Genomic DNA, 27,819 nt, shown 5'->3' on the forward strand with positions numbered 1-27,819 from the left:
TTTGATTCATGTTCTCCCTCTTTAATTCATTCCTTCTCTTTCTCCTCTTCTCTGTTTTCCTCCTCCTCCGTGGATGACATGCATTTGTCTCATTCCCCACATTCTCTTGGACGAGGCTGCCATTTTCTTTATCACAAACCCTGATCTTTAAAAGTAAAAGCTCATTCTGCCAGCTGTGCTACCCTCACACTTTGAACTGTATTTCTCTGTATCCTTATTATAAGTCTTTAAAATGTAGGTGCCTAATCTAGTCGTCAGAGGTAACTCGGCATGCGCTCATGGGCCCCGCCTTGAGGGCAGCCTCACCCCTGAGATTCCTACCGGGTCTTGATGCTAGAGAGTGCCAGCCACATTCTGCCCGTGACACCGATGTGTGCTGTGCTTCCTCTGGGACCAGGGCTACTTTCCCACAGTGCTGTCTGTACTGTCTGTGTTATTGCTGGATAAGGGTCTTCTGTGACCTTCCAGAACAGAATTGATGTCCTCTTACATCTGACTTCAAAGCCTTGGCCTTCCAATCTCTGCTTGCTGTTTTCCATGGACACCCCCCCATCTCCCTGCTCACAGTTGTTACCTCAGTGATGGGGGGTAATTTGTCAACAGGGGGTGTGACGCATCCACATTGGAGAGAGCTTTCAACCGGGCAGGCCAGAATGTGGCCTCCCGCAGACTCTGTTAAGCAGCTGAGTAAACGACTTTTAGCTGTGCCTACTGTTTATACTTGGAAAAGACGACAATAGAGTTCCCTTCTCACTTTAAGTGGCCATGGAGGCTGGAGAAACTGTTCGCTCCTCCTCTGAGAAATCTGACCACTTGAACTTGATGTTTCACTGGCCTCATAAGTATTTGGTGGATTAGAGATGAAGTTCATTCATTCATCACAGGTGGTCTTTGGTAATCATCTCAATGAGACAGCATGTTATTATGGAAAGCTCTTTGAATCCAAAACTAGGTCCTGTTTTTTCACTTATTAGCTTGAGATCTTGACCACATGATGGTAGCCTTGTGTCTGAGTCTCAGTTCACCCAGCTGTAAGGTGGAGACCGTGACACTCTGCCTGGCTTTTAGGATTGGTATAAGGACCAAAGAGAAGTAGATGAAAGCACTTTGTAACTTATGTAAATGTATGCTCATCTTAAACTTAGTATTTAATTTTAGTCGTTTTTCTATCTCTGTAAGATATTGCAGCAAAATATTTCCAATACCAGGAGCTTTGAGTCTTTCCATGGCTAAAATATAGCCCTCCCTGTCATGGGAATCCCAGGCCATCTCATTCTAGTGGCCATAGGATGGGTACGCAGATTCAGATTGTCCCTAAAACAAACAAAGATGACTATCCCCTGGCACTGACCTATCATCAAATGCAGGTGAGCAGAAGGAGACCCTCACACCATCATCCCACAGCCCCTAGATTATGTTAGTTAAAAACTGTGTAAAATGTCAGAGTCTTCCCTGAGGGGCCTAATGGAAGGAATGGATTCTCTGACTTTGCCTCAAAGAACCCCAGCCGTAGCTCAGTGCTGTGCTGGGTGAACTTTAAAATCACTCAGCATCCACCCTCGGCTACGCGGTCCATACGGGGAAGGACTGGGTACTCAGTGCAGACCATTCAGAGGCCTTAATTAAAATAGTAGATGATTACTTAGGCGTGTGATGTGGCTTCTTGTTTCTCCTTATTTCATAGGAACAAACGAGAAGATTTTCAGTCCCAATTTCAAAACAAGAAAAAACGAGCAAAGCCCAGTTTGTAAATGCTCATATGGATCCAGATTTTTATCTTTTCTCAATCCTGTTTCTCACCGTCTCCTACTTTCCCTGTTTTTATAGCTTATTAGCCATAAAGTAAGCTAGTCACTAATAGTATCATAAATAAATTTTTAAAACATAATAGAAGTATTAAAATGTAAATGCCACTGCACTACAGCCTAGGTGACAGAGTGAGACCCAGTCTCAAAAAATTAAAAAATAAAAATAAAGTTTTCAAAAAAATCATTTATTTGTAATTTATCCTAATTCGCAAAAATATCTGTCATAAGCAGCACTAGCAAGACTTTTGGTGAAGTTGAGAGGGTTTGCCTGTGTCCAGGTGAAAGCTGATTTCTATGAAGCGCCTTATCAGGTGTACCTGTCTCTCCTAATTGTGTCATGCCTGTGTCCTGGGTGGTACCACGCCTTTCAGAGCTACGTCAGGTCACTGTGCTTGTGCCTCACTGGTAGATGTGATCTGACTCGGGCATTTTTTTATCCTGACGCTGAGACAGGAAAGACTGGGAAGGAGCTTCGGGCAGTGCGCTATTCACTGGGCCACTTTTTCTTTCTTTCAGAGATTCTGACCTGTTTTTGTTGGACACCCGTGTAGTGTGGGCCTCAGAAGAAGGCTGGCTGGAATTTGACATCACGGCCACTAGCAATCTGTGGGTTGTGACTCCGCAGCATAACATGGGGCTTCAGCTGAGCGTGGTGACAAGGGATGGTAAGTGATTATCCGCAAGCCTCCAATGTCCAGCAAGTCATCAATTTCATGCATTTCCCTTACAGCAGTTGTGATAGAACCGTGGGCGACAGTCAAGTCCTCAGCTTCAGGATCGCCTCATTTACTGATCCCCCATGACTTGCATTGAGAACCAAAACCTTTCCCGGAGGCCTCCTAGACAGGAATTGAAAACAGGCTTGGGCAACTTGGAGACAGGAGAGTGGTAATGTTTCCAAGAGGATGGCGATGGGAGGACAGCTTTCCTAGGCAGAGGCAGGTTGTGGGGGATGCAGCGAGTAAGAGAGAGGCAGGCGCATCTGTTTAAATCCTGATGGATGAACAGGTTTGCAGTACCCACTCCTCCTGCAGCATCAGAGCCAGCAGCTTGAGGTCCCCACTGCTGATCTGCCCACCAGGGAGGGCAGAGTAACTGCAGATTCATAATCTAGCAGAAACAGGAGAGCCCAGGAGTTCACGCCACTCCTTCATGTGATTCTGAAACTTTGAAAGGAGTGCTTTGATTGTGCCAAAAGGTGCCATCCCATGGGTGCCAGGCAAGGTTTGGGGCTACATGATCTTCTTCTTCACACTCGTTCTTAATTATTAGCACTTGGGAAACTAGGAAATATCCCTTAACTGTTGTAGCTACAGGAATAAGTTTCTGTGGAATAAAGAGATGCATGCTTTGATTTGCATTAAAGGAGTCCACATCCACCCCCGAGCCGCGGGCCTGGTGGGCAGAGATGGCCCTTACGACAAGCAGCCCTTCATGGTGGCTTTCTTCAAAGTGAGTGAGGTCCACGTGCGCACCACCAGGTCAGCCTCCAGCCGGCGCCGACAACAGAGTCGTAATCGCTCTACCCAGTCCCAGGACGTGGCGCGGGTCTCCAGTGCTTCAGGTGGGTTTGTGGGGAGCCTGTGTTTCCAGAAAGCCTTATTGGCCTCAGTGAGAACAAAAGTTGTGTCCACAGTCTCAGATGTTGAGCAGCTTCTGCACAGCAATCCAAAGGCAAGTAGGCGTCATATGCATGATGGTACCTTGTACAGTCGCAGAACATCTACGTGGGTTCTGAGGGCCCTCAGCGTGGAACACTTGTTACCAGAAGACTCAGGCTGCAGGCATCATGACTGCCTGTTGATCCAGACAAGCATCTTTCTGTTTGGTTACATTTCTCCAACTCTTTTTTAAATTCCCATCAAAACCCTGGAAGCACCTAGATTCTTTTTTCTAGTTGCGTTATGCTGGGGGGTTATGATACACAAGCAAACTTGGTACACTTATGTAATATGAACTTGTATTTGTCAGTGCTCTTGGCTGGAAGGGAAGGAGGTCAACTCAGCCCTCTAGAATGGATTTCATTGGCTCACTTAACGGAGAGGTTCAGGGGTTCTATTTTTTTTTTTTTTTTTTTTTTTTTTGAGACGGAGTCTCCCTCTGTCGCCCAGGCTGGAGTGCAGTGGCATAATCTCGGCTCACTGCAAGCTCCGCCTCCTGGGTTCATGCCATTCTTCTGCCTCAGCCTCCCGAGTAGCCGGGACTACAAGTGCCCGCCACCACGCCTGGCTAATTTTTTGTATTTTTAGTAGAGACGGGGTTTCACCATGTTGACCAGGATGGTCTCGATCTCCTGACCTTGTGATCCGCCCACCTCAGCCTCCCAAAGTGCTGGGATGACAGGCGTGAGCCACCGCGCCTGGCCAGGGGTTCTATCTTTAGGCATGGCTGGATCCATGGGCTCAGATGATAATCAGGAATCTCTCTCTTTTTCTGTTTTTCTATTTTTCTTTGTTGGTGGAATTCTTAGTAAAACTATCTCTGTATGGTGGCCAGGAAGGCAACCAGTGGTTCCAGGATTTTGTTATCCTTGGCAACCTCAACCTCAGACAGAGCCCTTCTTCAGCAGAAATCCAGGGCACGACTCCGGTTGGCTTGGCTGGAGTTGCATCCCCTATCCTGAAGCACACTGCTGGGTGGGGAGTGCTCTGATTGGCCAGACCTGAACTGTGTGCTCACCCGGAAGCTAAGGAATAAGGCGAGTCCCATTCTGCTCAGAACAGACACACTCAAAGAGCAAGAGAGAGAAACCAGCTCTGCTGCCTGAGTGTCAGCTGAGTGGTCCTTCAGAAATGTTCTCCCTGGCTGGGTGCAGTGGCTCATGCCTATAATCCTCACACTTTGGGAGGCTGAGGCGGGCAGATTCCTTGAGGTTGGGAGTTCGAAGACCAGCCTGGCCAGCATGGTGAAACCCCATCCCTACTAAAAATACAAAAAATTAGCTGGGTGTGGTGGCATGTGCCTGTAATCCCAGCTACTCGGGAGGCTGAAGCAGGAGAATCACTTGAACCCAGGAGGTGGAGGTTGCAGTGAGCCAAGATTATGCTGCTGCACTCCAGCCTGAGCGACAGAGCGAGACTCCATCACAAAAAAAAAAAAAAAAAAAAAAAAGTTCTCCCCAGTGTGTTTTTAGGAAGTGGCATGGAAGTCCACCCATGGAAGCCCAGAGGAAGGGAGACTGGATGTTCCCTCCCCACAGCCAGTGTCATAGCTAGTTAGGATTGAATGGAAACCCAGACACTTCTGACTCTAATGCCGGTGCTTGCAAATTCTGGGGTCCTTTGGCTATTTAAATAGCTTGAGCATCAACCATAAAGGTGAAGATTGGCAGTGGGATTTGCAGTCAGAGAACTTGTTTCCCGGGTTGCTACCCTGTGATTGTGGACACATTTAATCTGTTTCAGCTTCCGTTTACTCATCTGTAAGATGGGGATGATGAATGCCTTACAGATTTGCTGGAATTAAAAGCATCAAAATCTGGCTCGTAATAGCACTCAGATTATTTATACGCCATTGTAGGAAGTAGGTTCTCAGGGCATATGTTGGGATCCCTGGAAAACAAGTAAAATAATTCTGGAAGATGCATTAATTCTTGCAGGTAATTGTACAGAAATGTCACTTTTGGTGGCCAAACAGTTAATGCAACTTCCCAAAGTACCTATTTCTTCTTTGGGAAGCAGTGTCTCCATTTTGGGTTCCGACTTAAATGAACTGTCTATTTTACCAGTAACTTGGATGTGGAGCTTGGGGATCCACCACCCAGTGTGATGTGACATTTTGCTTCTTGTCATCCTGGTGTTTCTTGGAACCACTGTTCACGGCATGGGTGTTCCTGTATTCACCACTAGAAACAGTCAGGGTTGGGGTTTTTGAAAAAGAGAAGAAATGCTTGCTTTCCTTTATTCACTTCAGAGGCAGCCTGCTGAATAGAGTTAATAATCTCAGTGTTTTCCTTCGGGCTATGATGATGAAGTCTGCCAATGGTAGGCTTCAATTTATTAATGAACTGTGGTCAGTTTGGTACTGGGACCTCAGACATAGAGGCATCTCTTGAAATGTTGATTGCTTTTTAAAATTAAAATTTCACTTGATTTTATTCAGCACCCCCCCACCCAATGCACACACTAATGTTTTTAAATTGAGAAAAGATGTTGTGTCTGATTTTGATTTTAGCAATATCAACCAATTATTATTTTCCAAGTCCGTTTCAACTTTTTTTCAATTTGATGAGTTTAAATTAAATATGGATATTCAAGTTGATCTAATTGGTAATAGGTGCAAATATCTCTGTTTTTCAGTGCTCTCCCCCCCGCCCACCTCCCAAGCCAGTACTTCCAAATTTGCTTTGTCCCTTTCAACAGTACAAAGGCAAAAGGGTTCATACGAAATCTCTCTGGCCTCACCTATTTAAAGGCCCCCAAGAAAGAATGACGATGAAGGATGCTCCCTCCTTCTCATTCTCTTCAAAGATCCTCTAAGTGATCTGGGAAATTGCTTGTGTCTGGCCCACCGAAGCGCTTCTTCATATTTTTGGCTCTTTATTCCTTATCTATTCTTCCATTAATGGGAGTGGACATGCTGAGGAAGAGATTCCTGTCCCAGAAAAGATTTCCAGAGAGATGGCTTGCTACCTGGAGAAATGGGCTGTCTGGTGTTCTTCTCCCTTGGGGTCTCTGTGAGGCCAGATGTTGCTGGGCCTTCATGAACCAGGTAGATGTTACAGTAACAGAAAAGTGGTGTACTCTGGCATGACTGCAGGCAGACTTTCTGCTTGTAAATCTTTTGGAAGTTGGAAGGAAAAGATTGCGTTGTCTCTGCTGCCCCCTTCTTCCATGGCGTGCTCCCAGGGAGTTGATAGTTCTCCACCAAAACAACCACCACCAGAAGCAGCCCACCAGGGATCGTCCTACATCTGGGTAAAGAAGTTAGCATTCATTCATCAAATTGCCTGTCATCAGGGTGAAACGTGGCAAGGAAATAAGAGGCTATTTTTGGAATTGAGCTGTCTATGCCTGAGACGGCAAGACTAGTGCACAGCAGGGGAGAGGCCAGGAGCCCCACCGCCCACCAAAATCTACTCAAACATTTGTACTTGGCTTTCAAGCTGGACTTTCCAAACATGTGCACTGGATAGTGGTTTGGATCAACGTCCCCCTGGATGGCTTTCACTTGCCCTTGCTTGTCTGCAGCTGGCTGCTCTAAATGAAGGCTGGATGTTGGCTCTGTTACACTTCTCCAGGGGCTTGGATAGCCTCTGCATGGTATCATTTATTGTTTTTACATGTGTTTGACTAGTCCTGGTCCCAGCCGTCCTTGCCCCATTGGGGATTTTAACCAATCTACCAATTCTTTTTCAGCCTCCATTTCTTACCAGCCTGCTGCTCTTGCAACACCTGTCAGGTTCTGTAGCTCCAGTTTGATGGTCTCCTTCTACTTGTTATCATTCACCCTCTTTTATGGGAGCTCTCACTTGGGGTTCACTATTTTATCCTCTGGGGGACTGTGATACCACTTGGCCAATCCATGACAAGGTCCATGAACAAATGGCCTTGAAGTTCCATTGGGTGATTGTAAATTTTCATTGGGCTAATTTTCCAGGATCTTTCCAAGACCTCTTTTGAGAGGGTGTAGCTAAAGCGATTTCAAGTCAGCTGGTAAGTCTGAAGTCTGCTCTGCTGCTGCTGCTGTGAGGCAGAATTGGTCTTTGTTTCGATAGATGACAGTTTGGAAACATTATCTGCACTTTAATGATTCGTGTGAAATTGGAGTAGTCTCTTTCAGTCTTGATGTTTATGTTGTCACTACCCAGCTCTGCCAACCATCTATGACCCAGCAGCCTCTTGAGACCCTGTCTGTCCTTTGGAATGAGTCTGCCATTGCACCAATGCCACCTATTAGCATTTCTTTTTTGTTTGTTTGTTTTTAAGACAGTTTCACTCTTGTTGGCCAGACTGGAGTGTAATGGTGCCATCTCAGCTCACTGCAACCTCCTCCGGGTTCAAGCAATTCTCCTCCCTCAGCCTCCCAAGTAGCTGGGATCACAGGCGTGCACCACCACTCCTGGATAATTTTGTATTTTTAGTAGAGACGGAGTTTCACCATGTTGGTCGGGCTGGTCTCGAACTCCTGACCTCAAGTGATCCACTTGCCTCGGCCTCCCAAAGTGTTGGAATTACAGGTATGAGCCACCGTGCCCGGCCAGCATTTCTTAGAGTAAGTTCTCCTTCCCTCCTTTTCCCACCCCCAAACATGTATCTTTAAGGACCTTGGGGGAAAGTGTGGCTCTAGTACATTCAGGGATACTGCTGACCCTTCTTCTTGATAGTTTATATCTTCTGTCCTTTAAGCTTCCCGTTTGGGACTATTCAATAGGCTTTCAGCATAAAGTAACCAGGATTCATCTCTTGCAAAACAACTGTTTGAGTAGTTTATTATAACTGTGCAATCTTTTGCTATACATTTCAAGGAAATCCAGTCCAGACTGGGGGTCTCATTGTTACAGTGTCCTCACTACTTCACCATTGGCTTCCATGGGTTGGGGATAGCCAGAGTTGACTGGGTCGGTCCACTGTGGACATTCAAAGCTTGGGAAGAATAGACACAGCTCAGGACTGTGAACTAGCAGTTTCTAGTTCTCCAGGAGAGTTGGGAATTGTGATTTGTCATTGTGATCTTAAAGTTTTAGGGCCTGCAGCTTGGCTTGCAGATGTCTTGGTTAAGTAGAGTTTGGTTCAGGGCTTCTTATATGAAATCAAACCTTAATTCTCCATAGACATGGAGGGGACAGTCATGGCAAATAGTGTTCTAAAAGTTAGAATCACCAAAAAAAAAAAAAAAAAAAGTTACAATCAAAAGCTTCACTTCTATCATGCTCAACTCTCATTCGAGGATAATGGCTATCAAAGAGTGAAACAGACTGGAAAGTTCCCTTCTACCTCCTCCCAAGGTTCACTCCTTGCAAATGTGCAAATGGCAACAATTCTGAAAGGCAACAAGAAGAGGCTTATGCGGGTACCATGAGATGCCTAAGTCATTCCCAATCATTGCCAACCCTGGGAGGGCACTGGGGCCAGGAGACTCAGTCTAGGAAGTGGCAGAGAGTATAGAAGGTGCTTAGAGCACAGAGGGTCTTAGAGCTAGGTCTTTAAAGGAAATCTTTGTCTATTTGTAGGACAGTTCCATATTCTTTTAGAATCAAGACAAAGGCTGAAAAGAGACCAAAGTCCCACCCAGATTAAATGGGGCCTTATGAGATCCTGAAATCTCTTGGAGCAACCGAAAAATAGGGCCTCACTCTTGCTTCTCAATGTTGACCATCCAAGTTATAAACAAAATCTAGACTCTGAAAATCAAACTGTCCACCCCCACCCCAACCCTATCAACTGTTAGGAGATTATTGACACCAGAAATCAAAACCCCAGTGTGGTCCCTGGCCTCCCGTAGTGTCGGTGACACAAGGAGCTGGCACCTGCTGCGTGTTCCTCAATGGCTGTATTGATTCTGCTGGGCGAGTGGGAGCGAGAGGCTTGTTTTGGATAAGATGGGGCCGATAAGGCCCAGAGATAAGGAAAGAGCGGCCAGGCCCATGAAGACAGAGGTGCCACTTTAACGGCCTCTATGTGGCCCTCATCCTTGTCATTCTAGGAGAGAAGGGAAGTTAAAGTAGTGAATAATGCCCTCTAAAAAACAAGTTTCCTTTGGGAAGAGTCTGTAGCCTGAGCTCAGGAAAGCTGGGAAATACACGTGGAGCATGCCGCTTTGTCCAGTCCCCTGCCGTGCTGGTATTTTCTCAGCGGGGACACCCGGCTGAGCTGGCAGGGCCTGCGGGGTCAGCCCAGGGCAGCCGAGTGGCCCCTCTGCAGAAGCCCTGGTGAGAAGACAACTCCCTGTCCACCTCTCTCCCTCTCCCTCCTTCTCTCCTGCTTTCTGTGGTGTCCCTGACATTCTTTCTCTCCTGCCTTTGTTTCCCTTCTCCCTGTCTTGCCCTTTGTCTCGCTGTCCTCCTCTACTGAAGTTGCAAAGTGTAGCAGGCAGGGTCACTGGGACCCAGGCTGGCTCTGGCTGCCGTGACTCAGGCACACCCGCCCTGGGAGCCCACAGGCTTGCTGCAGCGCCCTAGCCCTGCCATGCTCACAGCAGCAGCTGCATGGTGGCCCTCCAGCCCAGCAGTGCAGCTTCCCTGCACAATGCCTGCCTGAGAATCAGGATGGTGGCTGCGCCCTTCCCTTCTCCTCTGGGTCTCACACCTATGGGACTCTCCTGGCCTCCAGTGCCAGGGAAGCCTGCCTGTCACTGGCCCGTCATGGCATATAGGGATTGAGCTTCAGAGCTAAACCAACAGTGGGCTCCTTTGCACTTCGCTGTGTGCGTGGCTCTTCAGGAGGGCCAGATAAAAAGGGTGCTGGATGGAATTAACCCAGATGTTATGCTTAGTGTAGGGTATGACCCCTGCATTGGGGGTATAGGCAATGTGTACAGTGCATGTGCCGCTGCCTGGGGACATGGCTTCTGTGAGGAAGTCCCAGCCCAGCTAGCCGCCTTCTATTGGGGCCAAGGGTGCCCTGTCCTCACTGCACTGGATGAGAGAGCTATTCTGCAGTTTTCAGTTTGCCTTGGGATGATTAGGATGCCCCGCCCCGTCACCGTGACATGGGCCCCGGCAGCCTTGCCATTTGTTTTCTTCTGTAGATGGAATGTCTCCTCAGTCATCCCAGGGGAGACCAGGACTTAAGGTCGGGGAGCAGAGGCTGTCAGCAAGGAACTGTCAGGGCCAAGGCCCAGCAACTGAGATGAGAACTCCCCACCAGAACTGAGCAGACCGTAGGAGCTCAGCAGAGCCCGTGTGGAACATGCACCAGCAACAGGAGGAGCAGTGGCAGGAAGATGCTAGAGGACAGAGAAAGGGGATCAGCCAGAGGTGTGTGCGCTGTGAGCTGCAGCATGTACCCCTGATGGCCCCCAGGAAGGGAGCTATGCCCCCTCCACCACTACCCTCAGAACAGGACTCTCGGATGTGAAAGCTCAGTTGTGTCTCAAGGACAAGGAGACTCCATCACTGTGTCCTCCCTGCCATCCGCTGGACTCCAGAAAAATGCACCTCCATATGGCTCCTTTCAAGTTAGCCCCCAGCCCCTCCCAGGTGTACTGGCCCCCAGGTAACCTGGAGGAATGACAGATAATGAAAGACACACCTGGGGCTTGGGAGAGGGATGTCAGAGCCATGGCTGGACCTGATGCTTTATTCCAAGATGAATTCTGGATTGGAACACCCCGGTGTCTTACGGTAGAAAATGGCAGGTACTTCCACACGGTCCCGCCATTGGGAATGGATGGGACACTTCTGCCTGTTTCTCTACCACTGATTTCATTGTGCAGAAGGCCTAAATGAGACGCAAGCCTCCCTTTGGCAAAGTATTGGAAAAATGAAGGCAAAGTATTGGAAACATAAAGGCTTCATAAAGGACACGCTTTGGGCACCACGGCTGGGACCTCTCTGCCCAAGTCTGTTCTCCTTCTGAGGGGGACGGTGCCTGTCTCTGCCACGTTCTTTTCCACTACAGATCATGGAGATTCTTGCTGAAGAACCTTCCTTAGGGGAAACAGGCATGTCTGTCTTGCATCTTTTTTTTTTTTTTTTAATTCCTTCCATAAGGAATTAAAAACAACAACAACAACAAAAAAAAACGGGTCTCACTCTGTTGCCAGACTGGAGTGCAGTGGCACGATCTCAGCTCACTGCAACCTCTGCCTCCTGAGTTCAAGTGATTCTCCTGCCTCAGCCTCCCGAGTAGCTGGGACTACAGGCACCCGCCACCATGCCCATCTAATTTTTTGTATTTTTAGTAGAGACAGGGTTTCACCATGTTGGTCAGGCTGGTCTCAAACTCCTGACCTCAAATGATCCACCTGCCTTGGCCTCCCAAAGTGCTGGGATTACAGGCATGAGCCACTGCGCCCGGCCTGTCTTGGATCTTTAGAGTTCATCTCCATCCCCGAAGGGAGTTTTAGAAGCTTCTTGTATCATGGGCCCCACTTGCCTGTCCCACACTGTGAGATGAAACCCATTTAAATCTCATGTCCAAAGCCATTTTTTTCCTACAAATAGTTTTTGTGTGTGTGTGTGTTGAGGGATTATAAAGGAGAGCAGAATGTTTTATCATGGTTTTTGCTTCAGTGGCTTTAGGACAAATTAAAAGTCAACTCTGGTGCTAGAAAAAAAAAATCTCCACTTAAAACCCATGTTCAAGTATCTGTAATGTTCATTTGGAGAAGAGAGGAAGGATTTGGGCTTTTTAATACTAATTGTACCTGAAGGTTTCCCTATGGAAGCAGTTTATTAAATGGGACTGAAAGCCGTGCTGCTAAAGGCAATTAACATCTGATATATTCTCAAAGCTCAAAAATCTTTGGCGAGGGAAATGTTTCTGCCTGCGTAAGAGCAGGCCAGGGAGTTACCTTCTGCTTATGGAAGGAATTCATCCTGGGGGGCTTTTATGATTGTTGAATTTTGTCATCTGTGTCACCTGATCACTCAACAGTTTTTTGCCCAAACCCACCTATGGCTGGACCCTGCTTGTCCAAGTTGCCCTGGATGAGCATCTGGGGCCTTGTCTTGAGGGGGGAAGTTGCCTCTGGGCGGCTGGTGCCCCTGCCCTCGAGGGGGACCAGATTTCACTGTGCATTCAACTTTGAAAAAGCCAGATCCCTTGAAAATGTCTCTCAGGACCAATATTGGGCCTTGACTGCAGCTGTGTCTGGGGATGCTGGGGAGCCTTGGTGTCCCAAGACAGACTTTGTGTCTCAACAGGGCAGTAGCACTACCTATGTGTGAGCCTCTTGTCTAGAGGGCAGCAGTTCCAGTTCTGGTGTCACAGGCGCACGTGGACAGCCAGGGGCCTGATCTCAGTGGCTCTGACTCATGAGTCTGGGATTGGGCTGAGAACTCTGCACTTTAGAGAAGCTCCCTGATGATCCCCAGTATTCGGCACAGGCCACCTTCAAGTCACACACTGAGAGCTTCTGTCCTGGTGGTGGGGAAGGGTTCCTCCATCTTGGGTCTGCTTCTCTGGTTTTTGGTTTGTTGCCTCTCTCTAGCTGTCTCACTTCCTTTCTCTGCCCTGCCCTTGACTGGTGAATCCATTCGGGCAAAGCTGTGTTACCTCCCTTTGTCCCACTGGAGTGACCATGTTCCTGTTGAATTGTCACCATATACGTTTCCACTGGCCCTCTTCAGCCCATTCATCAAAACCAATACCAAGGGCAGTAGGAGTGAGGGGAAAGTTTTTTCTGTAATCTGTCAATCTGTTTTAAAAAAAAAAAAAAAGTGTCAGTGTAATTCCATGCAGAACCCAGGGTACCGACCCTGAGTGGCAGATACAAGTATTGTGAGGAGCATCAACCTTCACAAATATTTATGTGTTCTTTGCCAGCAGTTAACATGGAATTATAAGGAAATTTAAGCATGGCCTGAGAGTATCTGTAGGAAGAAAAACAGGAGAGTTGAATTCCTCCCTTTCCTGTCTCTGGCCCTGATCCTTACTTATCAACAAAAATGCCAGTGTCTGGTGCTAAAAGAAATAGCTGTTCTTACAGAGAAGGTTCTCTTTGTTGAGCATTGAGAGAGTCAAATCAACAGCAGGTTCACAGAAACCCAGAACTGCTGGTGAAGTTAGAAGCAAAGCCCTTTGACTATGTCATCTTGGTTCCATCCAGCAAAAAAAGAAACTGGAAATCCAGACATGAAGTGGTCGTCTCTGCCTGTGTTCTGCCAGCAATTCTCCAACACCAATTAAGTGTCCTGCAATTCAATTTTTTTTTTTTTTTAAGGCTGGGTCTTGCTCTCTCGCCTAGGCTGGAGTACAGTGGCATAATCAGGGCTCATTGCAGCTTCAACCTCCAGGGCTCAAACAGTCCTCCCACCCTAGCCTCCCAAATAGCCAAGACCACAGGCACACACCACTATGCCCAGCTAATTTTATATTTTGTAGAGACAGGGTCTATGTTGCCCAGGCTGATCTCAAACTCATGGGTTCAAACGATCTTCCCACCTTAGCCTCCAATAGTGCTGGGATTACAGGCATGAGCCGCCACATCTGGCCTCAATTCAATTCTGATGATAGACATCTGGAGTTAGCACAGACCCAAGTTAAAGGGCAAGGTCCCCAAGGAGACTGCTGTCATTTCAGACACCAGGCACAAGTGAGGTCCACAGGGCAGCCATGCTTCTGTCTGTCTTGCCTACAAATTTGGAAGTTCACATGACTGCCCTTCGTGTTTGATCATTTGCTGGAACAATTCACAGAACTCAAGAAAGTGCTATACTTAAAATCATAGTTTTATTACAAGGGGTATGACTCAGGACCAGCCAAATGAAGAGACTCGTAGGCAAGGTCAAGGTTGGAGCTTCCACACCCTTTTGGGTGCACCGTCCTCTTGAAACATCAGTATGTTCACCAACCTGGAAGCTCCACTGAGCCTCACTGTCTAGAGTTTTTATGTGGGGTTTAATTTCTCTGCACAATTGAATCATTGGGCCACATGATTGAACTCCATCTCCACCCCGCCAGAGGCCAGGCTAAGCCAAAGTTCCAACCCGCTAATCCTGTGCCTGGGTTTTTTGGTAACTAGCCCCCATCCTGAAGCTAATGAGGTCCTAGAGAGTGTGTGGGGCTCACCGTGTACAATCTAGGGCCTCAGGAGCATAACAGAGACACTCAGGAAAGTCCAAGGGTTGTCAAAGCTTGGTGCCAGGAGTTGGGGACAAAGACCAGAGATTGATTTATTATTTTCACACTGCCCATGTCTGCTTGACCTGGGAAAGTTGTTTGTGGAAATCTTTGCTTTTTACATGACCAAATGATGCCAAGATGGTCTTCGCGGAGATTTTGGTCCCTAGCACGAGAGGGTATTTTGGAGGAAGCTTACTTCACAAGCAGAATGAGGCTGGATGGGGAAAATTCCAGACAAAGACTGTAAGTAGTGTGATCATGCAGTTTGTCATCTAACCCAGGACACCTTTAAGAGCACAGGGCATTAGGACCTTGGGGTCTTCAGGAGACTCCCCTGCTGTACCCAGCTGGCAGGAGAGGAAAGAGTGAGTGGAAGGCTGATGGGGCAGGTAGTTAGGAGGGCCAGGCCTGGCAGTACCACACATCCCTTCTTCCCCACATTCATGGGCAGAATCCAGGCACATGGCCACGGCTAACTGCAGTGGGAAATGTCATCTGGCTGTGTGCTCAGGAGGTCGATAGAGGATGTGGGTTGCTAATAAACACATCACAGCTGCCACATGGTTGTTCCTGGAATAGGTGAAGCAGGCTGCTTCCTCAGGGCCTTCACATTGTCATTCCCACTCTAGGAAATTCTCTCACCCCAGATGGCCTCGTGCCTCACTCCTAAGTCTCCTCCTTTGCTTAGAAGATACCTTAACAGAAAGACAAGGCCAGGCGAGGTGACTCACGCCTGTAATCCCAGCACTTTGGGAGGCTAAAGCAGGAAGATCACTTGAGCCCAGGAGTTCAGAACCAGCCTAGGCAACATAGAGAAACACCATCTATACAAAGTATTTAAAGAATTGGCCAGGTGCGTGATGTACACCCAGCTACTCGGAAGGCTGAGGTGGGAGCATCACTTGAGCCCGGGAGTTGGAGGATGCAGTGAGCCATGATCACACCACTGCACTCCAGCCTGGGCAATAGAGTGAGACCCTGTCTCAAAAATTTTTTAAAAACCCACAAAAACAAAAAAATCCAGACAAGCTTGTCAACGCTGTGAGATAGTACACTGCCACCCTGTACTCTCTATGCCCTAACTATTGAATAATAATTTAGCTAGTCCGGGTTTTTACTAGTCAGAATTTTCCAGAGAAACAGAATCAATAGGAGATACATATGAGGAGATTTTTTATGGGAATTGACTCAGGCAATTACAGAGGCCAAGAAGTCACATGAGCTGCTGTCTGCAAGCTGGAGAACCAGGAAAGCTGGTGGTGTAATTCAGTCTGAGTCCAAAGGCTTGAGAACCAGGTGAGCCAATGGTGTAAGTCCTAGTTGGAAGTCAAAGCCCTGAGTACTGGGGAGGGCTGCTGGTATAAGTCCTGAAGTGCAAAGCCCTGGGAACTGGGAGCTCTGATTTCCCAGGGCAAGAGAAGACAATGACCCAGCTCAATAAAAGAGAATTTGCCCTTCCTCTGTCTTTTCGTTCTCTCTGGGCCCTGAACAGAGGAGATGATACCTACCCGTGTTGGTGAGGGCAGGTCTATTTTACTCAGTCTACTGACTCACATACTTATTTCTTCCAGAAAATACCTTCACCGACACACCCAAAAATAATGTCTTAACAGTTGCCAGGCTCAGTAGCTTACACCTATAATCTCAGCACTTTGGGAGGCCAAGGCAGGAGGTTTGCTTGAGGCCAGGAGTTCGAGACCAGCTTCGGCAACATAGCAAGTCCCCATCTCTACATTAAAAATTAGCTTGTTATGGTGGCCCGTTCTTGTAGTCCCAGCTGCTTGGGAGTCTGAGTGGGAGGATTGCTTGAGCCCAGGAGGTCAAGTCTGCAGTGAGCCATGATTGTGCCACTGTGCTCAAGCTTGGGTGACAGAGCAAAACCCCACCGCAGAAAAAAAAGTTTTATCAGCTACTTGGGCATTCCATAGTCCAATCAAGCTGATACAAAATTAACTATCACAGTGCTCTAGATTGCATGCAGTAGAAGCAGACTGTAATGAGAGAGAAAAATAAGCGTACCAGGGAACTTACCCAATCAGCAAAAAGGCTGGAGACTTAATTCAGGAAATCAAGGCTCACATCTAGTCATGGAACAATGTGCTTTGGATCCCTCCAATGCGGTCATCACCCTAGACACTGGCTGCTGTACTACCCATTCTTGATTTCACCTTTGAGCCACTCCCTCAGGTTATATACTGCAGTGTGGAGACATTTGATTGGCTTTGATGAAGTCATGAGTCCGTACTTCAGATGCTAGGGGACAAAGAGGGGAGCTATCTGTTGTGGGAAATGGGGCTCTCAGTCCCACCTATCTAGGCATTCCCCCACATGCGAAGTGTTCCCAAAAGCTGGGTAGCAAAAGCAGTAAATATCCACTACAGCTGGGCATGGCATTCTAGGTTTGATGGCATCATTTTCATTGTATTTAATTTTTTAATGTGTATTTTTGTTAAATTTGCTATCCATTTTGTGTTTCTTTGTAAGTAATTTTTTATCTCTGGGTTGCTTTTAAGAATTTATGTGCTTGATATAGTTTCACTAGATGTGGCTAGATAAGAATTTATCCGATCCACTTGGAACTCATTGGGCCTTTTCAACTTAAAGATGTTTGTCTTTCTTTAGTTCTAGAAAATTCTAAGTTATTATGTCTTCAGATACTACTACTCCCCTATTACTGTCTTCCGAAATTCCTATTAGAAATATGTTGGACTTTTCATTCTCTCTTCCATGTCTCTTTACAAAGAGAGAGTCATGTATTTTGGCCATTTGACTCTGTGCTATATTTGAAGAGATTTCATATATACTGTTGAATTCCTTAATTCTGTCTTAAGTTATGTGTAATTTGATGCTTATCTGTTTAATGTATAACTAATCTGTTTAATCTGTTAATTAGACAACTGATGTTTAACCTGTTTAATCTGATCATGTTATATCTAATCTGATTTCATTGTTATTTTCAATGATTATGATTTTACAAAGTTCTATTTGACTCTTTTTACTTCTACCTGTTCTTTTTTCATGTTTTTTCCCCAAAATTTTGCTTTAAGGTTTCTAGTCCTTCTTTTCTTCCTTCCATTATTTTAGGTATTCTTCCTTTTTTTCTCTAGTTTTTGTTTGTTTTTAGTTTTGTTATTGTTTTGTTTTGTTTTGTTTTGGTATTCTTCCTTTAGAGCTTAGTTCAGACGACTCTTATCCACAGTCTCTGGGGTCCTCTGGGTCTTCCCTTGCATTCCAGCCATCCTCTTGAGAGACTTCGTGTGTCTGATCCATTTTTGTTCAGGGGTTCTTTTCAGTAGGAAGTTTCTGTCTCATGGTGATAGTTGGTTGATGATTTTTACTGAGAGTCCTTGTCCTGCATTGTGAAAACTTCCCTCTAGGGCTTCTCTGGGGTCCTTGAAGTTACAGGCAGGGTGGTTCTGTTGGGTAACATAGGCAGGTGGAGAGGATGAACAAATTGAGAAATATAAACCACCTAAAAAAGTTGCCCCATCTCTTCTCCCAGTATAGGCCACTGGCCTGAGTTACTGTTTGTCTCTTTTCCTTAAAAAATCATGAAATCTGGTGGGGCATGGTGGCTCACACCTGTAATCTCAGCACTCTGGGAGGCTGAGATGAGCAGATCACTTAAGGTCAGTAGTTCAAGACCAGCCTGGCCAATGTGTTGAAATCCCATCTCTACTAAAAATACAAAAAATTAGCTGGGCATGGTGGCTCGCGCCTGTAGTCCCAGCTACTCGGGAGACTGAGGCAGGAGAATCGCTTGAACCCAGGAAGCAGAGGTTGCAGTGAGCCGAGATCATGCCATTGCACTTCAGTCTGGGCGACAGAGCAAGACTCTGTCTCAAAAATAATAATAATAATAATAATAATGAAATCTGCATGCTCTCTCCTGCTTCACAGCCAGGAAGACTGGGAGTTAGAAGTTAGAAATCAAGTTCAAACAGGCTTTCAACAATTAGGTGACTTACTGGCTTATGTAGTTTAAAAGGGAAGGGATAGCCTGCAAATGACCTAAGCTCACTGACATCCCACATTAGATGACCTTTCTCTAAAGCCTTCTCCTTGCATCTCTCCATCCTCTCTAGAACTCTCAAACACAACTCCAGATTGATTAATCCTTTAGAATCACAGCTCGAAATGTTGCTCTTCAGCTCAAAACCCTGCAAAGGCTCACTTTGTGCCTCTGGTGGGAAGACTGAAGCATCGTGGTTGGCAGCCTAGGCCATTCATTTCTCCAGCTTTATCTCATCTGACCCTGCTTGACACATCCTTAAATCCATTCCAGCAGAACTCCTCTCTCTTCTTCTCACTCCCACTCTGAACTGTCCCTTCTCTGAAGGGACATTTGCTTATGGCCATTGCCTATGTGATATTTGCCTATGGCCTTTGCCCGTAGCATCCATGTTCTGGTTTGTATTGGAGTTATTTGTGTGTCTCTTTTACACCACCCCTTCATTCACTAAGTTCTTGCAGGAGGAAAGCCATGTCTGACTTACCGTCTGTTGGCCGTGGTGCCAGGCAGAAGGCATGTCACGTAAGAGTCGCTCCAGTGGGTCTCAGTGAATCGGGGCACTCCCAGTGCTCTTGCTGGTGATTAAGTTAAGCCAGGCTAGTGGCTCCTGTGCTGCACAGGGTGTGGGTATATGCGCTTCAGCCGAGTCTCATGAGGAACCACTGGCTTAGTAGTATTGCATTAGCACACAAGGGCTCAACCCTGGCAGTGAGTGTCTCCCTCTGCCCCGTTCCTGGGCCTCCTGGTTAGGCCCCACTCCACCATTACTCTTCCTTCAGGATACTCTCCTGGCCTGGCAGCTCTCTTTAAAGCCCCTGTGCAGCTTCAAAATGGTCCCTGTTTGGACTGCAGCAAATCCTGCCTAGTAGCGTTGTCTGATCATGTGAATGTGATGCCTTCCCAGTCAGGCGCCTCCGGGATGTACTGGGCAAGTTGGCCCATGCCTCCATAGGCCTTGCATGCAGCAGGGCTCACAACACACCTCTGTTGCTTAAAGGTGTCCGTTCAAGTCACCCTGCGCCCAGTACTGACCCCAGGGTAGACAAAACGGACTCCATAAGACATTCAAGCCAACAGTCAGGAACTTGATGTAGCTGTTGGGTGACCACACTTGTATCTAGGAGGCTGTCCTGAGCCTAGTACAGAGCCTGACATGTGGTAAACTCTCTTGAAGGAATTAATGAGTTGATGGCTGCGTCTTTTCATCTGCTCCAACAGATTACAACAGCAGTGAATTGAAAACAGCCTGCAGGAAGCATGAGCTGTATGTGAGTTTCCAAGACCTGGGATGGCAGGTGAGTTCTCCAGACACAGGGGACAAAGGTCCTTTCTCAGCAGTTTAGTCTCATCTGAATGGTGGCAGCCATCACCAAACACCTAGAGCTTGAAGGCTGAGCTGCTTCCTTCTGTGGAAGTCCTGAGGAGCCCTCCCAAACGCTCAGGCTCCTGGAGTGAGGCAGAGGAAGCTTAGCCTGTGGGACACCAGGCGCTCCAACACCTTCCTAGGGTGCCTGAGCTCTGTGATCCCTCAAAAATCAATAGCCACATTTCCCAATACTCTCACCTCATCCTTTCAAAGCCCATAGAACATACATTTATTTGGGCATTTAAACAAATTTTAATTGAGACAGGGTTGGAAAAAAAATTACCTAATGGTTAACTTCTCCAATGGCTACAAGCTGGCTCACTGAACGATGCAGAAAAGCACACGTTTGCCCCATACCTGAGAACCATCACTAGTTTGTAAGAAAGGCAGCAACTTTAATCACAGGTGGTGAGCGATAAAAGGTAGCTTCCATATGAAGGTGGCACTACTTGGGCTCCTGGAGAGGCTTTCTTGGGTCCAAGCACATATTGCTGGCAACCTACTTGCTTCCAGGTAGCAGCTGAGGCCCTGTGGGCCTCTGCAAGGAGCGAGGGCTCTGGGGTCAGATCGACCACTTTCACTTCCCAGCATTGCCACTTGAATGTGAACTTGGACAAATTCCTAAGCCTTCCTGCGTCTGTATCCTTGCCTGTCCAATGTGAAAAATACCTTTTCACAGCATTCCTGAAAAGCACAAATAGTGTGAGAAGTGCATGCTAATCTTTTTGTTGCTTCCTTTGCATTAAATTAAGGACTGGATCATTGCACCCAAGGGCTACGCTGCCAATTACTGTGATGGAGAATGCTCCTTCCCACTCAATGCACACATGAATGCAACCAACCACGCGATCGTGCAGACCTTGGTGAGCTCTCGGAGACTTTGTTTTATAAGTGGGAGTAAGCTAAGACTAGGTGTCATTTCTAAGGTACCTTTCTCCCCTTCTGTTTTGGAACAGGTTCACCTTATGAACCCTGAGTATGTCCCCAAACCGTGCTGTGCGCCAACTAAACTAAATGCCATCTCGGTTCTTTACTTTGATGACAACTCCAATGTCATTCTGAAAAAATACAGGAATATGGTTGTAAGAGCTTGTGGATGCCACTAACTCGAAACCAGATGCTGGGGACACACATTCTGCCTTGGATTCCTAGATTACATCTGCCTTAAAAAACACAGAAGCACAGTTGGAGGTGGGACGATGAGACTTTGAAACTATCTCATGCCAGTGCCTTATTACCCAAGATTTTAAAGGACCTCATTAATAATTTGCTCACTTGGTAAATGACGTGAGTAGTTGTTGGTCTGTAGCAAGCTGAGTTTGGATGTCTGTAGTATAAGGTCTGGTAACTGCAGAAACATGACCGTGAAGCTCTTCCTACCCTCCTCCCCCAAAAACCCACCAAAATTAGTTTTAGCTGTAGATCAAGCTACTTGGGGTGTTAGTAAATAGGGAAAATAATCTCAAAGGAGTTAAGTGTATTCTTGGCTAAAGGATCAGCTGGTTCCGTACTGTCTATCAAAGGTAGATTTTACAGAGAACAGAAATTGGGGAAGTGGGGGGAACGCCTCTGTTCACATTTCATTCCCAGAAGTCCACAGGACCCACAGCCAGGGCTCCGTGGGGCGCCTTTGTCTGTCATTGCTGTTATATGTTCGTGCTGGAGTTTTGTTGGTGTGAAAATATACTTATTTCAGCCAAAACATACCATTTCTACACCTTAATCCTCCATTTGCTGTACTCTTTGCTGGTACCAAGACTGATTACACTGAGGTGAGACTACAAGGGGTGTGTAACCGTGTAACCCGTGAAGGCAATGCTACAACCTCTTCTTTATCGAATGGTTCTTTGACCAGCACATTAACTTCTGGACTGCCGGCTCTAATAGCTATTTCAGTAAAGTGGTTCTCTGCCTTTTTACTATACAGTATACCATGCCACAGGGTTAGAACCAACAAAGAAAATAAAATGAGGGTGCCCAGCTTATAAGAATGGTGTTAGGGGGATGAGCATGCTGTTTATGAACGGAAATCATGATTTCCCTTGTAGAAAGTGAGGCTCAGATTAAAATTTAGAATATTTTCTAAATGTCTTTTTCACAATCATGTACTGGGAAGGCAATTTCATACTAAAAACTGATTAAATAATACATTTATAATCTACAACTGTTTGCACTTACAGCTTTTTTTGTAAATATAAACTATAATTTATTGTCTATTTTATCTGTTTTGCTGTAACATTGAAGGAAAGACCAGACTTTTAAAAAAAGAGTTTATTTAGAAAGTATCATAGTGTAAACAAACAAATTGTACCACTTTGATTTTCTTGGAATACAAGACTCGTGACGCAAAGCTGAAGCCACTCTTGACAGTTGTGCTTCTCTAGGAGGTTGGGTTTTTTTTTAAAAAAATTATCTGTGAACCACACGTGATTAATAAAGATTTCCTTTAAGGCAGAGGCTGGTCGAGATGCTGCTGTTATCTTCTGCCTCAGACAGTGTAAGTGGTCTTGTTTCTAAGATTCCTACCACCAGTTACTTTGGGCCAAGTATCCACATCCCCTTGCACATGGGAGGTGGGTGAAGGGTGTTGGATGCAAAGTGGTTATTATTGGAAGTAGCTCGATGGTGAAAGGACAAACACCTGTCTTAGAGCTTAGTCCTATAAGTGCTTATTCCCAAGGGAGATAGTAAAAGTGTTTAATCACAAGGATAGCATGAGTTAGAGGACACTGGCATCAACAGCTGCCACAGCCGTGCACACCAGGGCCAGAGCAGCCCACTGACATCTGTCTGTCTTTGGTCTTGAGATCAAATGCATCCTATTCTTCATACATTAGAAGGTCGACCTCCTTGAAGCAGACCAAGTATAGCAAGCCTCTAAAAGGACTACTGAGAAACAGAATCAGAAACTCTAGTTAGGGCCCTTCAGCAGGGCTGCAGAGCCTCCCTGGATACCCAGGCCTGGGAAAGCCTGTCTGGTCTTGTCGCCCCCAGGTGACAAATACAACTGGAATCTTTCTATGCGTTAATGCAATACTGAGAATGAGCCTTGTGGAATGTTCCATGCCTACCCTTTCTAGGGAAGACATCCGACTGTAAAGTTCACGTGGACTCTGGCTTCGTGTTAACATGATGAACTAAAGAAATGTTTCACCCTGTGAGAAACAGAAGGATCCCCTGAACAGTAACTGATTTGACAAGTATCGACACGTAAAGTTATGGCATCAGCATTCTCTTACTCAGGCACAGTCAGAAGAAACGCTGCTTTCATTATGGCTAACCTCTCACACTGAGAGAAGTATTCACAGAAACAGAGGCTCCAGCAGTGGCCGTGAAGGTATCTTCCAGAGGTGTGGGTTTTTGCATTTAAATCTGCTCCATGCTACAGACCAACCACAGTATTGAGTCAACTGTGACCTTAAGATCAGAGGAACGTCAATACTGCCACAAGGCCACCTTTCCAAAACTCGTGGGCAGTTAACAAACTATGCTTTGGATGTGCTTGCTTTCACCAAAATCACTCAACTCAGGAGCCACAAATAGTCCAGCAATTTGATTTCCCTCAACTCTATTTTAGTCTCAAAGGAAACCATTTAAATTTCATCAAGAGAACGTCAAAGGGGATATATCGCCACTGAAAATGTTTATCGCCACTGAAAATGTTTACACAGTGACCATGAGTTACACATTTACTTAGAGAAACTTAATAAAGAATCTGTAGAGTGTGTTGGCTTGGAAAACACACACACAAAGAAGATACCGCACGCTTAGTATGTTCTGCTTTCTGAACAGCCACCACTGGGAACCCAGTGGCCTCTGTAAGATTGAACTCCTAAACGCAGTGTGTGGGAGCTGGGCAGGAGAGGTGACTTCCAACTGTGTTCCTAGAGTTCGTCTTTCGCTTGGCCCAGGACAAAGCGGTGCAATGAGTCAAGGTCTCTGCCTCCACTGTGCTCGCTGACTTTCTTCCCTCCTCGGAAAAGCAACAACGTGGGGTAGCCTCGTACCTTAAAACAAAAAAGAAAAAGGTTTGCAAACCAGCGGTCCAGATCACATGCAAATTGCTTCCTAAATAAAACCAGATAGACTCCTACCGTTGTGGCTGGAAAATTGTGTGGCTAATTTTTAGAGGTGTAGATGCCATTAAAACAGGAGCAGACTGTTTAGAAAGCAAAGCCGTGGGGCTGTGTGTTCACTTCTGAATTCAAAATGACATCATTAAAGATCAGCGTCAAAGGAACGATTTTCCCCTAAAGCAGACCCTTTCAGTCTTTACTATGCACACAATCACCTGCGGATCTGGTGAAGACGCAGATGTGGATTGAGCAGGCCTGGGAGTCTGCATTTCCAGCGACCTCCCTGGCGATGCCCTGGTGGTCTGCAGACCAGACCATGAGAGCAAGATCCTCTTGAGGATACATTTTTCAGTGGCAACTCGTTTCTAAGAATTTTAGGGCACAAAAAAACAACTGGTATCTTTTAATGATAAGGAAACTATGTCTGGGTTACGTCTATTCTCCATCTAAAAGGCTCCAAAAGTGTCTGAATAACAAAGGAGAAAAAAATGACAAATCTCCCAGGCCATCAGACTGTGCTAACAGCTTGGAATGAAGGCAGTAGTTAACTCAAGCACAGGACTGACTTGCTGGCATGGCCCTTTCAGAAAGGAGGTTATGTTGAAATGATTCTTAGATTCAGCCACTGCATTTTATAATGCTGGCTTATGTGTGAAAAGTGAGTGACTCAGGGATTTATGGCGAAGGCTACAGACCACTGGTCAGTCATCAAGAGTAGCGGTGTGGGAAGCCCCGCAGTCTATGGTGTGGGGTCTGTTACTTCACGGCCTTATACTCAGACAGCAAGGCCTGAAAACCTGCACTGAAACATGGGTACTAACTAAAAAGCGGGCGGAGAAGAAGAATGCCTTTCCTTTGAGAGAGGATCTCTTGCTTCTCCAAACAACTCAAAGGGACATAAAAACCACATTGTGGAGAAGATGAGAGCAGAGTGAGTCATCGTGGTTGAGGCACAGTTCCCTTGGGATCTGCCCCCCTACTGAGAGCTCCCATAAGCATCCATCCAAGTACCCACCGAATACTTGCTGCAAATATTCCGTTCAGCAGTGCAGTCTACTTCAGCGATCTTGACCCCTGCCAGACCAGGGAATTCCTTTTTAGAGAGTTCCTCCCAAGTAGGAGCCAGATTCTTACAATGACCACACCTAAGAAGAGAAAAATGGCAGCTTTGTTGAAATCCTGGGTCGAGATCATTCACCTACACTTTGCTGCCAAGACAAGCTCTGTTTCTTCTGTATGGGACAGTCAACAATTGCCTAGAAATTTGTAAAATACCAAATTCTCCCACTGGGTGCACATTAACTCTTCCTCCTCCTATCCCAAACGAAAAACCCCAAAGTTGATCCGAGGTAGACTTTCAGATAACGTGACAGAAGCAAGCCAGTCTGAAAACAAGTTGAGATTCTGAGACCATTTCCATGCCACGGTGAACTGCGCTAACTGCTTTATGAAAGCACAGGAGCAGAGGAACAGGGAACAGGGCAGATGCCACACGATTTCTAAAAAGTCACTTGAATGCCAAAGACATTTTAGATTTGATCGCTTATGGTCTCAGAATTTCAAAACCATTTTAAGGCCTCCTTGGTACTTCAGCGATGTGGGGTGAGCAAGTTTGGTTCAAACTCTCCCTTCTACCCGACTCCGTTCCCTTGTCTCTTCTGACTCCCTCCTGCCATATGGATGGCTCCCCTTCAGCCAAAGGGGATCCTCTTTCTTGATACTTGATCTGTGGAGCTTTAGGGTTTTTAAATGTTGAAAATGATTTGAAAGGCATTGCTACGGTTCGTTCAAGTCCTGTGATTATTAACTTTTTACCCCTATGGTTAGTTGCTCAGGAACATGTGGAGTTTAACAAGAAAAGTGACGCCTTTATCATGTTTAGATAAACAATCTAATGTCCTAAACACTCTGCTTTTCCAAATGGATTGTTTTATTTGTGAAGACAAAAAGTTACTCCCATTTTTCAGCTGAGAGAACTGGGGTTCAAAGGAATTAAAGGACATCCAAGTTTACTATACAGTCATCTACAGTAAGTCTTAGAACCAAGGTTGTCTGGATCTCACACTACCTGCAATCCACTTCTGCTCTGGGCTCCAAGACCACATGGCATGCAGGTTCAGGAAACTGCGTAGCATACTGAAAGGCTCTAACAGACTCTACTGGATTTCTCTACAAAAGAAATCCAAGTACTTAAAAGAACCGAGGAGCAAAGCTACATCATGACACTCATTGTTTAGCCAAAAAAAAAAAAGCCATCTATTTGGAAAAGTGCAGATACCACTAAACTGAATATGGCCATCATCATTTGCCTCCACTTTTATGTTTTCTCCAAAGTTGATATAACTTTAGCCTCATTCTCCATATGTAATTAAGGCCACTGAAGTTCAACATATTTGAATATAGGAGCATAATGATAATGGTTCCTTATTTCCTACAACATGACCTACATATAAATGTAACATGTGCCCAGCGTTGAGTCTGGAGGGGTGGCAGATGAGCTGAAAACCATGATGTGACTTAGTACACATGGACAAAGTAGTTTCTAATTAAACAGCCACTTACCATGGAGCATAAAACTTGATGAAGGTTATTCCTTGTGCGATGGTGTCATCGAAGTTATTTTCAGTGAGTGCCAACACAGTGCCCTTCAAGGGAGGGAAAAGCCACAGTTCAAGGACATCCCTTAAAGTTGAGCAGGGCCATGCTTTGGGATTGGAGATCCACGAATCAGTAATTTTTTAAAAATGCAGTTATGTAGGCTCCAAGGTCACAAAGAAATACCTACACAATCTGCATTTCATAGGCTACACACAAAGGCAGCTGGCAGCCTCTGAAGGGCAGAGAGATCAATACAAGTCCCTGGGTCCTAAGCCTGGGAGATGTGAGGAGGTGGCTGGACACTGTACAGGGGATTGGGAGGGGGGGGTGGTGGGACTGTCTTTTGGGGATGAGGCAGGTTGAAAACTCTCCAGGGCTCTGTGGTGTGGACCAGGCAGCCCTGGGTGTCCGACGCCTGAGTCTGCACCTCTAGGCTTGGAGTCTCCAGGATACCCACTGAAGTCTCATCCTCAGCTGCTTTTCTCACTAGCCACCCTATTCTCCTAGCACCCTTTGTGACATCCTCTCTATGCAACAGAAAGAACCTAGTTACAACGGCAAAGGCAATGATATGTGTTTTACATTAAACATAAAAATGGAAAGCAGCCTGTTCTAAGTCAATGTGAAAAAAGTTGATGGAAGCTCTGGCTGGAGAATTTAAGGGAAAGGTGCTACATGGTAGTCTGCTTTAAAGCCATTCTCCCTTGACAGTTCTTTACAGAATGACGTCTATGTGTTTCTCCAAAAATGGATCTGCGATTCTCTCCTGAGAGCAGGAATGGGATGATTTATCACGTGGCTAAGTGTACCAGGGCTGTTCCATTTGAGTCTGGCATCGAGTAACATGTCAGTGACGGAGGCCAAGGGGGCCATTGTGGAACACTACCATCTTTATGTCCAGAAACATGACGCCGCACGCACTGAAAAGACCCACTTCATGGTGGAAAACTATTAGAAATAGAAATGGTGCTGCGATGAAAACATCCGCGGTATATAATTATACTCAATTTGGGATGACCTTTGAAACCACTATGACACATACACTCCTCTAACATATGTGGTCCTAACAACTACAAAATCAGCTGTTCACTTCTTCAACCAAAACATCAACTTTCAAACAACACTCAGGCCATCCCTGACCTACAAGAGTCCAACTAGGGACGGGGCTGTAGGGGTGAGGAGGCCCGGTGCGGCCCCACCCAGGGAGGAGGGGGTTGGTGGCTTCACTGGT

At 46.2% G+C, this 27,819-nt stretch overlaps 2 protein-coding genes across 2 annotated transcripts in view; one reads left to right on the top strand and one right to left on the bottom strand.

Annotated features, from left to right (window-relative positions):
* The window catches only part of BMP6 (bone morphogenetic protein 6), a 154,516-nt gene extending 132,145 nt beyond the window's left edge, over positions 1–22,371 (top strand). The window contains exons 3-7 of the mRNA XM_054490858.2: positions 2,325–2,473; positions 3,175–3,372; positions 19,767–19,843; positions 20,667–20,777; positions 20,871–22,371. Of these exons, the coding sequence (XP_054346833.1) occupies positions 2,325–2,473; positions 3,175–3,372; positions 19,767–19,843; positions 20,667–20,777; positions 20,871–21,020 (685 nt within the window). The 3' untranslated portion in view covers positions 21,021–22,371. The remainder of the gene's footprint in view (positions 1–2,324; positions 2,474–3,174; positions 3,373–19,766; positions 19,844–20,666; positions 20,778–20,870) is intronic.
* TXNDC5 (thioredoxin domain containing 5) overlaps positions 22,171–27,819 on the bottom strand; it is a 29,611-nt gene continuing 23,962 nt past the window's right edge. Inside the window, exons 8-10 of the mRNA XM_063665792.1 lie at positions 26,553–26,635; positions 25,006–25,135; positions 22,171–23,921 (exon numbers count right to left, since the gene is read on the bottom strand). Of these exons, the coding sequence (XP_063521862.1) occupies positions 23,799–23,921; positions 25,006–25,135; positions 26,553–26,635 (336 nt within the window). The 3' untranslated portion in view covers positions 22,171–23,798. The remainder of the gene's footprint in view (positions 23,922–25,005; positions 25,136–26,552; positions 26,636–27,819) is intronic.

The sequence above is a fragment of the Pongo pygmaeus genome, chromosome 5, assembly GCF_028885625.2.
Source record: "Pongo pygmaeus isolate AG05252 chromosome 5, NHGRI_mPonPyg2-v2.0_pri, whole genome shotgun sequence".
Classification (NCBI taxonomy): Eukaryota; Metazoa; Chordata; class Mammalia; order Primates; family Hominidae; genus Pongo; species Pongo pygmaeus.